Source organism: Dufourea novaeangliae, unplaced genomic scaffold, assembly GCF_001272555.1.
Source record: "Dufourea novaeangliae isolate 0120121106 unplaced genomic scaffold, ASM127255v1 scaffold12, whole genome shotgun sequence".
Classification (NCBI taxonomy): domain Eukaryota; kingdom Metazoa; phylum Arthropoda; class Insecta; order Hymenoptera; family Halictidae; genus Dufourea; species Dufourea novaeangliae.
Genome location: NW_015373886.1, coordinates 2,334,619 through 2,352,984, shown reverse-complemented (window position 1 = coordinate 2,352,984; position 18,366 = coordinate 2,334,619). Strand labels below are relative to the sequence as shown.

General features: G+C 37.6%; 1 protein-coding gene across 1 annotated transcript in view; it reads left to right on the top strand.

Annotated features, from left to right (window-relative positions):
- LOC107194691 (mothers against decapentaplegic homolog 6) overlaps nt 1-18,366 on the top strand; it is a 109,297-nt gene that overhangs the window by 11,522 nt on the left and 79,409 nt on the right. The window contains exon 2 of the mRNA XM_015584354.1: nt 7,307-7,357. Within this exon, the coding sequence (XP_015439840.1) occupies nt 7,307-7,357 (51 nt within the window). The remainder of the gene's footprint in view (nt 1-7,306; nt 7,358-18,366) is intronic.

Genomic DNA, 18,366 nt, shown 5'->3' with positions numbered 1-18,366 from the left:
TTTGTGCGACCCTTGAATTCATTAAGTTTCATGTGTGTTTATTTGTTTTTTTTTCTTTCGTCAACTGTTATTTTCACGCGAAACTACATTAAACAATTTTTTCACGTATACCGGGAGTTTGCGAATATACAGACACTTGAAATTCGTCGGTATGAATGACGAAACTGGTTTGCCAAGGATATTAAATTATTTATCATTGCCACGTGGGGATCGGGCGCCTTTGGCCGCTTAAGTTTTTGCACTTTCGCGACTGTTTTATGGACGTGTCCGCGGGAACCGAATACGATTTTCTATCGTAAACATTATCGTCGGGGCATTTTATAGCCACGCAGAAAACGCGGTCCGTAGCGGCGGCGTTCGTCGACACTTATCGAAGGTGAATCGCGCGTTTCGCGCTCGGTGGTGGCGCCTTGTTTTCGCAACGCCTCGCGAGACACAGACGGGCGCGCGTGTGTGTGTGTTGTGTCTCTTTATCTGTTTTCTTCGCGGTCGCCAGTGTGTTCGGTGGGATATGTATTGCGGAGCTGTTAATAATTCACTCCGATAAATCGATTATTATCGGGCAGACGACGGTGTCGTTACGCAAATCGTTGTCACACTTGTACTACGGCTCCTTATCGTCGCGGCCAGTTTATTCAGTAGTTATTATAATTTTCATCCACTCTTGCATCCAGCTGGTTTTCTCGATACTTTCGCAGATTCGTGCGCGACGTATTTATTTTTTGCTAAATTTACTTTTCAATACATAGGTACATATGTACCGTCGCGACAGTACGATTCCTCGAAGGTGCAACGATACGGTTCGAAATTTAATCCCAGAATAAACATGACGTTCCCGAACTTTAGAAATAATTCGACACGGTTCATGATGAAATACGTCAGTTCAAAACGTACAATAACATTTTCGACAAGAAAGTCGGTTTAAACGTGGTGTTCATTTTATGTGTTGGACTGTTTCTATTAATATCGAAGAGGTGACTACAGTTTCAACACTTTGGCACTGTACTAATTCTTCATACTTGACATGAAGTTTATGGAAGAGGTGACTTCATTTGATGAAAGGGTGATGAGAAATTTCTTTTGGGGAAATATATGTATACTGCGTTTCCACGTATTTTCGTGGGAATTGTAATTCATTTTATTAGAAAAATAGGAATGAAATTCATCATTGTGTTGTGTATTATTAATATTTTCGGGCGTTATTTTTATTCGACGGTAACTTGAATAGATACATACATTAGGAAGGAACACCTGTGTACTATTGAACATGTACGTGTCATAATTGGATTTCTAACGATGGATCCAATTTTATCTTGATTAGAGCTATTCTTTGTATTAAATTGACTTGTAATTTGTCCAAAAAGAAAATTGTAGGATAGAATATTGTAAGATGTAACGCAAATTGTATTTACCAGAACTGTAGTGTACCCACTTCAAAGAACAAACTGCGTATTCAACTCATTATTTGTCTTTATTTAAACAAATAGCAATAATTTTATTTGTTGTCTCGTTATATTCTTTTTAACAAATCGATTATTTAAATTTTTTATTTAGAGACAAAGAAATGATATTCTGTGTTTGAAGACGCTCTACAGTTCTTTGGCGTTTAGCCTTCCGCACTTCGGATGTTTCTTAGCATTAGTCTTCGACACTTCGGATGTTTCTCAAGCGCAAACAGTGCTTCAGTACTTCAAACATACTACGGACTGAAGTTTAAGAAGGGTCGAAGAACGTAAATCAATATTAGTGGATTCTACGAGAAACAAACTGTCCCAGTAATATTGTCGTCGAAATTAATTTGCATTCTTAAGACATTTATTTAGTTACCTATATATTTTTTCTTCTATCTTCTAGATAGTTTACATTTCTTTAAAAAAAAAGATTCTGATTGCACGACGGAATGCAACACAATAAAATAGACCAGCAAATTATTTACTATCATGTTAGTATCAGTTTAACAGTTTCTTAAAATTAAAGAAATACATGTACTTGTATTTACCTCGTATTTAAAAATTAATGTTGAAAAATGAAAATGCAACCACGTAAGTAGGAAGTTACGGTGAAATCATCCTAAATAAAGGGCTGCAATTTTACTATTGAATCTATGTCTATTGTACAAAATGAATTGTTAAACTACATAACAATTCCTTTAATTTTTGAGGTGACAGTTATAGGGACATTAGGATTGCTTGCAGATTTCAATTGCTTACTAATTAATTCTTCGCATTTAATACATAAAACTATTTTTTTTAATGAAAGAGCTGTTCCGAACTGAGATGATTTTTAGGTTAAACGACACGTATGTAAAATAATTGAACGAAGTTACGCCACAATCTTAATAGGTGGCAATAATTGGGACGTCTACCCTAGATCGACATTAAAGCAGGGACTTCTACCGAAACGTAAAATACCGGTATAATACCGGTAAACTGAAAAAATACCGGTATTTATTTCGGTTTTCGGTAATATATCGGTTTCGGTATAGCTTCGATGGCATAATACCGGTTTAAGTCCCTGCATTAAAGTTTATGTAAACTATAACCACCAGGTAAACCGTACATTTCTCGGTAGAATTCAGTTGAAGAATCGAAAGCGTTCAAAACGGACATTTCCATGTGTTATACGACCTAATGCATACCGGCCATTGCCTTACACGACGGGTTAGCCTACCATTCATAACCTCACGCGACCGAGCAAGGCGAGAGGGGTAATGGCAAGCAAGGTCACCGTGTTTTGGCAAACTCGGAGAGGAGCGCCGGCGCACGGTGCAGAATTTCAAACGGACATTGTGAGTCAGAAATTTAATTTTAATTGATACGTCGCCGCGACACGACACCGTCGCGCCTACCAAGAAGCTGGAATGATTTCGTACGTAATATTACGCGATGCTAGAAAACCGGTGGACGGTTTGTGTGTTCGGGGAAACCGCGCGAACCCACGAACTTTCTCGTGAGTATAAATAAATATATTAAAAGCACTATTTCGAGGACCGTCCTCGTTCTTACGTAACCTACACTAGAGAACTCGTCGCGTATTTTCCTACATCTCTCACATGTTCGTTTTTTCTCTCTCTCTATCGCTCGATGTGAAACGTGTTATATTCGAGCTAGAATTATTCCGTGTGAAGATGTTCTCTTGTGGCTTCGTATGGGTGAATATTTATTCCTTTATTTAGTGATATACAGATATATAACCCTTCGGTATACAATTCAGTTATAATCAGTCAATTGTTGGTAACAATGTGTTGTATGATCTATGCGTAAAAGAGACTTGGGAAGTAAAGAAGAATATAATAATATCGAATGGGATATTTCGTAATATAGTTTTTCGGGGGAGCAGACTCTTGTTTTATTGATCTGGCAGTTGGTCTCTGGCGAGCTAAATTTAAACGGAAACATTATTTTGTTTTCATTAATAATAGAACCGTGGATAAATTTTCGAGAAGATTGCCTGTAAAGTGATCTCGACGTGACTTGGTCTTTATGAAGTTCTACTTTCAGTCTCGTTCTTCAGAATCTCTGTCTTTTCGTATGTAGAATTATTATGTGTTGTAGACGGACACGTGCATTTTGAACATATATTTATTGCACTCTAGTGTATATGTATGTATTCTATGCTTTTGGAATTATGTATGTATCTGACAAGTGTAACTGCGTGTTCTAATTAAATTTCTTAATAAAAAAATAAATTTTCCTCTGATTCTGGTTTTTAGAAAATAATCGGTAATCGGTACGCGATTTCCTCGTTACGTGTAATTTCCTATTACATAGATGGGATTATTTCCAGGGACTTCTTCTGAAATTCTCATTTGTCAATATTTATAACAAGTATTATATGTAGGTATAGTAGGTCAATTATAAATTTTTGTCCGCGATATTTTCTTTAAAACACTGTTTACTTGAAATAACTGAAATTTGATAGTATTTTTGTAATGTTTCTTTATATTGTTATCATTAGGAAAACTAGTAACGATAAATAAGAAAATGTTTACGTTGCACTAATATATTATTGGACAATATGTTTGAAATACTGAGAGCAGCGGTTCGATAGATCATCAGTCGCGCAATGTCCACTGCAAATAGAATCAGGAGGAATATGAAAGGCGAGAGGTTTTCGAGGCACTACTGTATTAATTCTTAGGGTAGACGACCGATCTTTTTTAGAAATGTAATCCAAGATTTTACTTCTTTGATCTACTTTATACTGTATTGAAGGATTGAATTATTGAAATTAAAAGTAACAAAGAAGATTTGATAAAAGTATTTAAACTACCATTATAATGTTATACATAGTTAGTAAGTGGAAAGGAAAAATAATAACTAAAAGACATTATCTGGTGTATTTATCGTATTGACTATCGGTGTAATTTTCTCTCGAGACTGTTAAATGATTTTTAAAGTTCGATCATCTTTGTCTACGCCATTTTCGAAATAAAACTACTCTAAGGCCGACGCATCTGTATAAAATTTTGTTCTAAACTTGATGACAACGCGACAGAAATACTTCGACGTCCTTTTGAGAAGGTACTCTCATTCAAATTGCGCGTGTTGAATAGTTTAGGTGCTTTAACGAAGGCAGGTGATGAAAGATCGGGTAGGCCTTCGATTTCCAAAATCGATGAAAGGAATGCTTTCAAAAATGGAAAACGCATTTACAGCGACCTACAGTGGCAACAGTGAATTATTTCGAAACTGAACATTTGAATCTATCATATTCTTGTATAATAAATGTTCTATGAAGGAATAATTAGAAACAAGGAAGAATAATGAATAAATTAATGATTATAAATGATAATCTACAGGTTACCTAGCAAATCATTCTTTCAGAATTTCTTGTTTTTTCTACTGATTTTTCAGAACACAAATAATAATGTAATTCATCGTAAAATCATATGGAACACCTTTTTTTTCTGTTTAAACATCAAGGACTTACGATCGCAGTGAGCAAATTCATTCAAGATAAAAATATCGTAATCACGGTCGTGAACGAAGTTAAATCACGACCGTGATCGTGATTCGGCGATCACTGTGATAAATCACTGTTAGTGATTTTGCACGCCATCTCTAGTTTCGATACGTTCCTCAGGATTGCCGAATTGTAACCGCGATCTAATCCTATTACAGACTACATATTCCTCGGCGAACGCCGGCAGACGGACCGTGACGGTGGCGGGGCATCTCGTGTTCCTAAGCGCCGCATCGGGTTACCTTGACGTTCGCGATATTCACGCCACAATTTGTCCTCTATGCTTTCAGGGCGACACGTAAAAGGACGTAAAACGACATACCGGTTCTTGCTGGGCGCGCCAATAATAGAATCTCCGTCGCCGCTTTTGGAGTAGGGCTCTCTACTCCTAACGGAGGACCGTTCTCGTGGCCAGCTATGTTTCGTTGTCCGCCTCGATTCCCATTTAATTCCGCTTAATCGGAAACAGAGCCTTGAGTCGGATTTCTCGCAACGGTTCGGCCGCGTTCCGTTTTGGACCGAATCGGAATCGGAACGCGCGAACCGAACGCCCAGTATTACCCGTTAAAATAGATTTATCGCGACCCTCGAGCGGCTGGCGCCGTTAATGAATGTACGCGTTTCGTTTTAATGTTGCGCTTTACTGTCGCCCGTGGTTTGCCCAGTTCGGTACATGCCCGTTTGGACCGAACGGGATACAAATGGTCGTGCTAAGTGTGAAACGGTGTAAGACTAGTCTTAGCCGACTAATTTTGATGTTCGGAACGGATGGTCGAGTATGAATGGTGGGTTTGGACACGATCTGGACGTATCATGAGTAATGTCTTTTTTTTAAGTTAATTTTAAGCGCACCGGAAATTGGTAGTTTGTCTTCCTTCGTGTGGTTGCATTGCAATCTTCATTATATCATTTGAATAGCTTGGAGGTCTGGATGATGGGTGTGGCTTGGTGAAGCAAGTCACCAGCAAACTCATCGTATAGTCGATACAACTATTATAGAGGGAATACTGTAGTGGCATTTGATCATCGGAAGGTAGACGTTTTTAACTCCCGACGCCAAAAGGAGGGATGTTATAAGTTTGACGCCTATGTTTGTGTGTGTGTCGGTTTGTCTGTGGCTCCGTAGCTCATCAACGAATGGTCCGATTTTGATGCGATTTTTTTTGTTTTAAAGTGTATATTTCCGGAAAGATTAATAGCTATATTTGGTCAGACTCGGTTCAATAGTTTTCAAGTTCTTCAATTTTCTTCACAATTTCTGAAGGGATCTCAGCCACGGTTGTTGTACCTCGAGTTTGGACTCAAACGTTTAGGTTTATATTGCCGCTTCCGTACCCGAAATCTTGGGGATCTGATGATGACCAGGAAAATAATAACTTGATCTAATAAATAAAAAAAGTGTGAAATAAAACACGGCGGTTCCTGAGTCCTGATGGATCCTTAGAGGATGTGGTGTAAATACAGGCTAGGGTATGGGCCAGTTGAAAGTCTAGGGTCAGGTTAGGTGCTTTACTCTAGCGGGAGTAATATAAAACTACGACTCTCGAGAAAAAGAAGTTTATTTTAACTTCACATCATAAAGCAAACATGTTTTAGATACATTAAACTGTTACATCGTAAAAATCTTCAACAGGTTTGGTAGTAAGTTCTGAAGTGAAAGTGCTAGTCCATATTTAGATCACCTTCTCTACTCTTCTGTCCTCAAATTTTTGAGAACAAAATTTTTCCAAATATAGTGGCGATTGGGGCTAGTTGACTAATTTCCGAAGTTTCTGAAATCTTGGGTCAAACTGGACCCACAGGGACCAAAGAATATGAAATTATTGGATCTGACAAATGCATCACGAATAAAGATAGGATGTTTGAAGTTTTTCAGCTTTTTTAAGAATCATGTACAAAAAAGCTATTATTTTCCGTACGATGTATAAATTCCGTTTATATCGGAAAATGGAACGTATCAAAGTCAAAAGACGATTACCTATTATAAAAATTAATTTCTCAGACTGTGCTGGTATTTTCTGTTTAACCCTCATCCGTCCCTTGTGTCAATTTGACACAGTTTTCTCCTAAGAAATTACATTATTCTGTTGTGTGCAGGTAAATTTAGCAAAGGCTTCGTGATTTTTACTCGAAAGAATTTGCAAATTTAACTATTTATCGCTTCGTTACATTAATTTTTACCACTGGATCAATTTTACACCGAGGGACGAATTAAGTTGGGAAATGAGGGACGGATGAGGGTTAAGTAAATTGTTATCATAGCCGCCTATAAAATAAAACTATAAATAAACTTTAGATTTTAATAAAGGGTTAAGCCGAATTTATTCGTTTCATGTTGCAGAGTCGCCGCCACCCCCCTACTGCCTTATTGCCGACAGACTGAGACCCGAAGGTGAGTACATTTCTTCGTCTAATTTCTATCAGTATCTATAGTACTATATTATCTGGCGAGGTATATCAACTTAATGTGAAACATGATACAGTCGCGACTGGAGAAATTGTTTAGCATAAACGTTCGTATCTTTGAACACCTATATCTCGAGAAAAACAAAGATACTGCAACGTACAATTTTTATACTTAGATAGTAGGTATCTGACGCTAGCACATGTACAAGCTCGTGACTCGGTGTATACACAGATAAAAAAGTAGACAAACTAGTTCTTTTTCTCATCCAGACCAGCAATTGATAATTTTGATTTGAGAAACGTGTATAGTGCATCTAAATGTGTTCGCGACATCGAACTGGAAGCGAGCAGGTTTTGTAGCACTACTGTAGTTTGATTTGGTCTTAACTATAATACAAATAGTATATTTAGGTCTTCTTAACCACAGATAGAATGTTTATGAATTCACGAACATTATGAAATAAAAGTATGAAATCCTAAAAGGTAGAATGATATAACACTACGGAGCATAATTTTAGCACCACTACAATTTTCAAGAGTTCTAGTGTTTTAGGTAATGATTTTCTAATTATTAATAATACTACGTGAAAGAGCATAATAAGAAATTGTATTCAATGAAAAAACTTAATTTATACTTTATATTATATAACAAAAATTTCATTTCATCTGGATATGTACAGTAATGTCTCGATGAGTGCGACATACTCGGGTCCACTTCGAAGCATTCATGGCAAGGCGAAAAGGTTTTCAGCCCCTCATAAATTTGTTTTTTTTCCCGAAGCCCTAACGTCTGCTTAGCTTCAGTTTCCTCTGTTTCGATTAGATCCACAGGGGGACTCCCCCAGTGATAGGAATGACGCTGTTGCTCGTGTCGTATTCATCGAGGGATCACTGTATGCACAAAAATTCAGTGAATTTCAGATGAAATTCATTATTTGTAATGCTCTTTCAAATGGTAGAATTGGCTTTATGGAATTATTTTTTAAAGATTCCAGATTAATAAAAATGTCAATGGTGCTGAAGTTGTGCTCCACAGTGCATGTACATCAATAAATTTTTAGTGTCTTTATCTCGGCGAGCACGATTAGATATAACTTTCTTTGGAGGTTGATAGTTAGGATCGAATCGCTTTGCACGCATGAATAGATCATCTTAGAACTACAACGGACATGTTGTAAATCGATCTTATTGATTGCGACGAACCATATGGCTATAGGTTTCAGGGTATCGCCGTTTCCGTGGTCGACGTTAGACCCGCTGACAAACATTGATCTGCTTGATGGAAGTCGATCGGTCTTATCATGCGTGCATCGTGAAAATTTAAATCCAGCGTTCCAATTTAGGTGTATCAATATCGTGAATTCTTAGAATAATACCTTACATAAATTAATTTTCTATATGAGCTATTCGCAGGCCAAAGTGACTAACTCCACTTGTTGAATTTTTTTTTTACTTTTAATGTCAAAACGTTGGTGCTTAACTTTTTATAGATTTAAAATAAAGTTGCTTGATAATTTTCGTTGGCGTTAATCACTTTAGCAAACAGCTGATATGCTAATACTGTTACTTTTGAAATTAGCACGTTATGTAATACGAGTAATAGATTAGTATTGGCAATTCATATGATCGACGAGTATATAATATTTTAGCAGATTGAACAACCATGCCTGTAATATATTTAGCAGGTTTCATACTACTTTTCGTTGATATTTTTAGACGGATCTTTGTTCGTGAAATTTTTACGTATCCTTTTCAAGGCTCAGTTTCCTACGGCCGATTTTGACTGACTGCTCCCTGTTTCATTCTTTTCTCTTTTTATACCTCATTCTAAACTGGTTCTTGGGGCCGTTGCGCGGACTGGTGGAGATCCTTCGACCACCAATACATTCGTCCTGTGCTCACTGTGGTGCAATGGTTTTTGATGTTTAGATTGTATGTAGTATAGCTAGAATCTGTAAAAACCATTTGAATCGTTATTGTTGTATGCATTCGCAGATAAGTACGATGGTTCATACACTAATTATTATCAAATAAATTTGAATAAAGTGTCTTCATCCTGAGTGGTATAGGTTAGTGAGTAACTTTTGTGACTTTTACTTAAATTATACAATGGATCAGCGATTTTCTCCCAAGACATAGAATATAATATTTTATACTAATTCGTTTTCATAGGAACTGCATTTATTACTGTATTACGATGAAACTTGAATTTAGATTTTTCCAATAAGAAGTCAGTTGAAACATTTATCAAAATTATGTATTAAACATTTCACTCTTTTTTTCACAAAAACAGTTTCCTTTTCCGGTTTCATGAACTGTTTTGATATCTCATTACAAGAAATGGTACGTCATGCTATAATCAGCCTCATTAGATAATACGCTTGCAAACATGTAACTTCTAAATATCTGCAACATAAACGATATGTCGATGATCTAAATATTCCATTGAAATTCCAACATTTCTTTCGACACTCGAGACAGTACATTGCTTATGACAAAGTAATAAAATTAATATTCTGCTTTCTTTATTTCCAAGCAAACAATGAAATTATGCTATTACATGAAGAAATTCTATTCATTGCGTTCATTCAATTTTGGTTTATGCAGATCCTATACACTAGGAACCATCATTACGATATACCACAATCAACCACTATACCCTCAAATGATTTCTTTGAAATCACTCGATGACATGTACGAGATGGCACAGTGTGTGCTAAGCTTACTATGACGAAATAATAGCGCCTGTGGCTTCTAGAACCGCGTGTTCACTGACGTATACACGTATTCTCGTGTATGTGGAGCACATGCATAGATTTGTCAGCAGAAATATACTGCTTCGCGATTTATACCACTTGAAGCATGTATCTCCTGTCGATGGAATGTCGTATCGAAGCCCACATTTATGTAACGCGACTTTGTCACCGGTCCAAAGATTTTGAAGGTACGTAAAGCGCCAATAAATTCTTCCCCTTCGAACTCTCGATAGCATATGGTCTCAGTAGAAAGAATAATTTTTTTATTTCGAAATAATTGAAACGAATCGAATCCTACGATTCACTTATAAGTGCATAAATTGCCCATGGAAACTCGAAAATGTGCTGAAATCTCGAAAATGTACTGGTACCACTAGAATCAGCTGCACACTGGAATATGAGCTGAAAACTCGAAAATGAGAACAAAACTCAAAAATACGTAGAAAAGTAAAAAATTTACCTGATACCTACTTCAAAAGTGTCCTGAAAATGATCCGATAACACGAAATTCCACTGAAGTCTCTAAAATGAGTTCGAAAATTGAAAATATTTTGGGACCCTGAAAGTTGACTGAAAACTCGAAAATCATTTGAAATCTTGTAGATGTGATGTAAATTGAACAATGATCTGAAAATTTAAAACTGATCAGAAAACTAGGAAATCTGTTGAAATTTTGGAAATACACTTAGACCAGGAACTTATACGTGCATAAAATTCACAACTATGTTGTGAACTATAAATAATAATTTCTAATTTCATTGTTTATAACTAGTCTGAAGTAACTTAGCATTGGCCGAATTGAGGTTAAACCCATGTTCTGACATAATTTTATGGAAACAGGAAGTAGTATTAGATGAATAAAAAAGTTTTGGTGGGTTTTACTATAAACGAACAGGTATATAGTTTATTAAAAATGATTTATTATTATTGAATTAAGTAGTGGTCATTGATTTTTGTAATTTACATTCGTTTTGGTAGCCTTTGAATCTGTATAATTTCCTTATAATTCCCCCATTCACTTCACCAAGTTGTTTTTTGTAATTGCACGAACTTCTGCAGTTTAATATTGTCATGATGAAACACAGCGCCTTCGCCAATGGCGAAAACTTTTCGTGTTTTCTGAATCTGTTACCTTCGATTTATCGAATTTGTTGGAAGTTTCTTTTTGAATGAATTGTCTCGTTAGTAGGAAATTACATTCTGGGGCTGCAACCCAGCTTTTGTTACGAGTTATTTTAATACTCCTTTTCTGATAATTCCAAAACAAGTACGCCTTCAAACCTCTTCTGTTATATTTTCTTTTAAAAACTTGCGTGTGCTACGTTCTCCATATATCGAGAATAAATATTCAAAGTTCAATTTTTGTCGACTTTTAAGAAATGTTGTCAGAATTTCGTTTTTCTACTCGTTGCTTAAAATACCAGTCTCACAGACGACCCGTGACCAATCGTGCACGAAAAATTCACACGTCTAAACTCCGTTTCACGTAAGAATAACCTCGTTTCGCGCATGGGACGGATCTAAGACCGTTCATTGGTCAAAGATCGGCAGAGATAGCGAACTACAAGCAATCGCATGCGTCCGAATCGGTCGGCAGTAGTGGGGGCTGCGCAGAACGGTCGAAATGTTATTCTTACATGAAACGGAGTTTAGTCAAGGGTTAAAACTGTTCGGACGACTCAGTGGTATAAATTTCTGTACTAAACAACAATTTTAGTTACGCTGTGTTGCCAACAATTAATAGTAAATTCGTCAAGAAGACCGCCTAACGGTTCCACAGAACCATGTCGATTACGGTGACCAAGCGGGATGCCATAAAAATCTTTGCGCTCGCCCATTAGTATGCCCCGATTGAGCCATTTCCTGGCGATACAAGTATCGCCTTCCACGTGAAATCGTAGTTCACGAAGAAACACGAGGTCTCGAAACGTTGGCGATATTAGCATGATAAGATCGGATTGTTAGCAGTGTTCGTCATCCGTGTAAAACGTGCCGAGTTAAGGGAGGGGGGAGGGAAGAGAGTGATTCCTGGAAGGAAGAAATTCATTAGGAGGAGTTTGTCTCTCACGATCCGGCAGATGCACAGCACAGCCAGCGTTAGATTTATGCTCGGAGAAGGAAACTGGGCCACCGCGATGGAGCAGAGGAGATAAAAGACCTCGCGCATCGCCACTTGTTGCATTCACCCGGGAAATAGGAGAAATTTCTTCATTCATGAAACTCGAACCAGCACTACCGTGAACTTAGCGGACTGTGAACCGGCGCGGCAATTAACCGGGCAGAGTAACTGAGGCGTTCAGAAAGAGGAGAGACTTCTTGGAGAGACTTCTTCACAATTGAAATTAGAAAAAAAAATACTCTTAGAGCAACCAAAGTAATCAAACTGATTGGTTAGTATACTCTTGTAACAATGATTGAAATGTTACGACAATGCATTTTCTCAGGTTTTTTACAAGTTTTATTGCAATACCTAAGCGAAAATATGAGTTAAGGCCTCTTTTCCCTTTAGCTGCCTAAAAAGAAGGTGATAGGGTAAACCAACCAGTGACCGAATTGTTGAATTTATGGACGTTTGAGATTAATATTTGAATGTATTTATTTAGAACAACAAAACAACTGTTGATATGGTCGCTTGTTACTGGACTCTAGTGGGTTAATTATCTTCTTTAGTATTTTTTTTGCCAGAAATAGTTCCGTTTCTATAGGCATCGTCACTGTCAGACACTCGAGTCCTTCAAAATGGTTCTCATCACGCTGAACACTTTTGTAGTGGATGATGTACTGGCGGTAATTAACGAGGCAGAATAGCTAGAGATTTTGTATGAACTCGAAAATTTTGTATAGATTTGTCAATGGTCCGTACGTTGCCACATTTGAATCACATTTTTTTTACGTACAGTTTAATCATTGTTCTCCTTCTTATTTCTAACTTTGAAGTCTGAGTGTATGGTAAAAGAACGCGTTTATCGTGAGACTTACATGATTTGAATAACTTTCGAAATAGTTGGGTATCTTAGAAATGAATACGATCGATTCTCGTTGTTACAAATTTATCATAGTAAATGTATTTATTACATAGACGTAATTCGAGTAATTTAACGATCACAAATGACTTGTAACTGTTTTTTGTATGAAAAAATCCACATGAAAGAAATAACAAAGGAAACAGAGCAAGTACAAATGTAAAAAGGCGTAAGTATCAATGTAAAAGTAAGTGAAAGAAGCCAAGTTCAACATGTTGTTAAACTCTTATTTATTCCAATTTGGAATGCTTCGATTTTTTCAAAGGGAGTTTTATGCAGGAAGGTATGAAGATATCGAAAATCTAAACTTCTAAAAATTTAAAAGTCTATAACTTGATAAGAGGTTATAAGACTAAGAACATATTTCCGATAGAAATTACAAAATTTTGCATTGCAAAATTATCATAAAATCTCTACTTCTTTCATAAACTTGATTACTCCGGCTTCAGTAAAAATGATCCTTTAATAATGATAAAAGCATCAACTCTATCTTCCAGCTAATATCAAAAATTGAAAACTATCTACATGACTACATTTTCCGTGTAATGATATCAATATTATTATTCTTTAAAAATCTCAATCTCACATTCATCTTGCATCTTCCAAGAACAAAACTTGTTTCATTCCCCAAAGAATTATCATAAGACTGCGGATGTTTATGGACTTATAGCAAATTTTAGCATTCAAAATTCAGTGAAATTAACATTTTAGTAAAACTAAATTATATTTCTATACCTACAGTAGATTCTCGATGAGTGTTCGAAGGCTTCTCGACACTCACAAAAAGAAGTTCCCAGGTGTAACGCTGAATTTTTAATGAAGTTTAGCGCAATAATAAACCTTAGAATTCGGAAGCCAATGATATTTGTTTCAACTGCATAAGGCCATTAGTTTATGAAATATTTAATATTCATTGCCGAGGAGCCTTCGAATACTCATCGAGGATTCACTGTATTACTATCAACATAATAAGACATTTACTACAGAAAATAAATTTCTGCCTGATTTTCATGTTTAGAAATCAATGTCTAAAATTCTGAATTTCCATATACATCCGCAGTCTAATTATCACGAAACTCTTTTGCAAGGGTCCAGCTATCACTAAAAAGTAGCCAGACGTTGATTTCATGGGCATCGATTTATTAATTCCTCCGCAGAAAAAAAAAGGAAAGGGACACGAGGCGCGGACGAAGAATTTCTGCGGCGAATACGATTTATTTCCGCACGCTGTCACTGACAGAGTTCCACCGGCGGTTGCGCAAATTTCAACGAATACGACGAAGGACATGGCACAACGCTCCGTGCGCGCAGTCCCTTTCGAACGCACGAGGACAAATCTTGCTCGTATTGCGTTACGCCGCGCCGGTCTGCGATTTTTAAGCTTCCCGCTCTCGATTCAGCCCCGTCCTGAATCACCGCATTATTCCGAACGAGGGACGTCACACACGTTGATGACATTCTGTTGTTCGCGCAGAATCGAAATGTCTTCGGGATACATACCAAGATTCTTAGAATTCGGAGCATCCGTTGACGTTCAGAGACGACTATAACCGTATCATTGTTATTTTAGAAAATTGATTTTTCGAAATCTGTATAATAGAATTTGAAAAATTCGTTTTTATTTTGTTGACATTCAGGGCATTATTTCGTATGATTCTTGTGTCAACAAATTTGTTCTATCGTGTGGTTCTAAGTCTATAATGTTTTCAAACTATCAGTGTATTGGTCCTGAGAAAACCTAAAAAGTTTTGGAACGCGTGCCAAAAAGGGTGCAGACAGTCATTGGAACATAAAGAATGTACCTATTACAATATCTGGATCATTTTATGTTTTTGTTTGAAAATTATATTATCACTTATTTCTGTCTAGTTTTGTCAAAAACGATTGAACACGTACTCTACCAGCGTAAGATATGTGTGACGCTCTAAATTTTAGGTTAGCATACCTTATTAGGTAAAAGCAGAGTATCTTTTGAAATATTCACCTATACTTTATGTTATTCATTATCTCTGTTTTATGTCTTTTTAATACTGAACCAAGAATGTAAGAACATCTCAATGAATAGAATGATGGCAATTTTAACGTGGTCTGTAACGAAAGTTTTCGAATTATATGGTGGTAGTGGTCGTGTTAGTGTTACTAACACGATGTATACATGTTCAACAAATAAAGAATACCATCTTAAATGGTCCCGGAACTATGGAAGTAAGAGAAAAATTTTGCAAATGTTACAGGAAATCCTCGATGAGTGTTCGAAGCACTGACAAGAAGAGATACCCAGGTGTAACACTGACTTTTTAATAAGGTCCAGCACAGTGATAGAACTTGGAAATATAAAGCCAATAATGTTTACGAAGTATTTAATGTTCAGTACCGAGGAGTCTTCGAACACTTATCAAGGATTTACTGTATTTCCGCAAGGAAATCGTTACGACCCGATGACGACGAATGACAATAATCCCTATTACACTGAACAAATTTAATCTGAAAAAATATCTGGAAAATTCCTACGCCGGAAAAACGATACTTCATATTCACCAATTCATTATCTGGATCCCAGAGCCAGACTGTATTAGGTCCACCTTTAAAAAAAATGACATTTTACATGTTTCCCGTATCAAATTTTTCATTCCTTCCGATGGTAAACATTATATCGTTCTAAGCCGAGTTTAGTTTTCAATATGATAGTGTAAAAATGATATTAAGTCCACATCTTGTTCCGAGCCAAACAGTGTAAAGTTCATCACATAGGGGATTTAAGGCAATGTTCACCATTTCTACATATCAGGACTTGTCTTAAGTCCATTCAACAGTTGAAGTTAACGATTGCTTCTAGATGAATTCTTACCAGACGGTTCCAAAGTTAAAAGACTTTTGCACCTTTTATTTACTCTTCCCTTAAAGTTTAAAAAGTATGCACTTAATAAATACACTCTGGCACTGGGGTCCAGAGATAATCCCGATGCATCGAGGGACTGTTGAGGCTGCACGCCGGGAGTCGAGACGCGGTTAAGGGCAAGTACGCACAGGGCGCCAAGCGCCAGCCGAAGGGAGGGACCCCCGGGGATACCAGTAACACGAAGGCCCAATGCACAGACGAACGTGGTAGGCGCCTGTCGCCTCGCTTTTATGCTTCTCTGCTCGTTTCGTCGTCCTTGATACGCTTCTGTCTCTGTCTCCCTCTATTTCCCCTTCTCTCTCTCCACCGTCGCCGATCTTTGCCTGTTTCTTTATTCATTCTCAAACTCACTCTTCCCCCTGGTCTTCCCTCCCCTCCTCCCTCTCTTAAAGTCGAGTGTACTCTCTTCCATCCCCTACTCCTTCGTTCTTCAGCTTTCCCTGTTTCTCCTTCGCATATTCTAGCTTATCCTCTTCGTCCCTATCAGCGCAGGTCCATATGAGATTTTTTTTGTACGCACGCAATCTGGCGATGGGACTCGCTTATAAATTGTTTGCAAAGTGTTTCGTGCGATTCCGAAGGGGACACGGTATCGGGGCAATTGATATATTGAAACCCACGGGAAAGAGATATTAATGGGTAAGGCTGTTTATGCGAATTCCCATTCTCGTTTGAAAACAGATATTATTTCGTCGTTTATGAAGTCACGAGAATTAAGTGGAATAACGAGAACGATCAAATTGATTACGAAATTCGATACATGAAAAGAGCGAAGAATATATATCCTGGAGAATAATAGTTATCAGTGTTCACTACAATTCTGCGTCATTCTTATCAAGAATAAGGGCTTGGAAGACCACGCTACTTTTATAATAATACTTTAAAAAACTTGTTTTCTATATTAATTTTAATCGTTGATTTCAAACCGATCTATAAACTACTACTATACTGCTACCAGATTATTATTATACTACCACAATGCTACTACCAGACTGCTACGATACTACTACGATAATAGTACGATACTGCATACTTTGATACTATTTTGATACTACTTTGATACTACATACTTCGATACTACAGACTCCTCTCGATTATCGTCCCGAACTCGGGTCCGCGCCAGGACAATAATCTTATAGGGAGAAATGCTTCAGACCTTCGTAAATTCGTTTTTTGCCCGAAACCCGAGTATCGGCAACAAAGTATGCGTTTGATAGGTTCCACGGTCTCCCCCTAATGGTGGGGATGACGCCTGGACAATAATCGTGTAGAACAAGCCAGACGATAATCGAGAGGAGTCTGTACTGCGATACTATGTATTACGATACGTCTACGATACTGTGTACTACAATACGCCTACGATACGATTACGATACGACTATGATACAACTACGATACTAGTACGATACTACTACGATACTACTACGATACTACTACGATATTACTACGATACTATTACAATACTACTACGATACTACTACGATATTACTACGATACTACTACGATACTACTACGATAAGACTATCATGCTACAATTATACTATAATGACACTGCTACTATATTACTACTATACTACCACCATATTACTATTACTACTATGTTGACATCTTATAGTAAACACCGTATATATTCGATCGTGTGTTCTTTATCAACATTTCTAACTTTCCCCTTGTTTTGCGTACCCTACCCGCTCTCTGCATTTCCCTCTGTCTACAGCTATCGTCTCGCCTGCTTCGGCCAAACGAACTCGAAAGCACGCACTCTTGCGCGCCATCTCCCTCGCGTCCGTTATTCCTCTTTCTCGGCGGGTCCCTCTCGGTTGTTCTATAGGCACGCTGGTTCATTTCTCTCCCTCTGTCTTTCGGCCGCTCCATCGGCCGTGCTCGGCGAACACGAGGCTCGCCAATAAGCGGGAGTGGCTGTCTCGCATTCCGCTGTCTCCTTCACCGGCCCGATTGCGGCCGGGGCCATACCGAAAGAGAGCCCTACACGGTTTCCGGATTAACAGAAACCGATGATGGGTGCTTCTCTCGGCTCTTTCCGACGCTGCGAAAGTCACCATGCCTGAATCCGTGGATTTTCTGTCCCTATGGTGTGTTGCTCCTTCAGTGGCTTCTAATCTTTGAGAGACTGGATCACGAATATCTACGGTTCATACCGGAAATTGAAAAATAAACGTCAACCCTCTACCAGCGACATGGAATCTCACGGATTGTATCTTGTTTGTCCTCTTCTGTACTATAAACAGCTGGACGTTTTTTCCTTCTTCTGTCTTTCGACAGCACTGGTGGCCTTGTCGTAATATTTACTGAGATA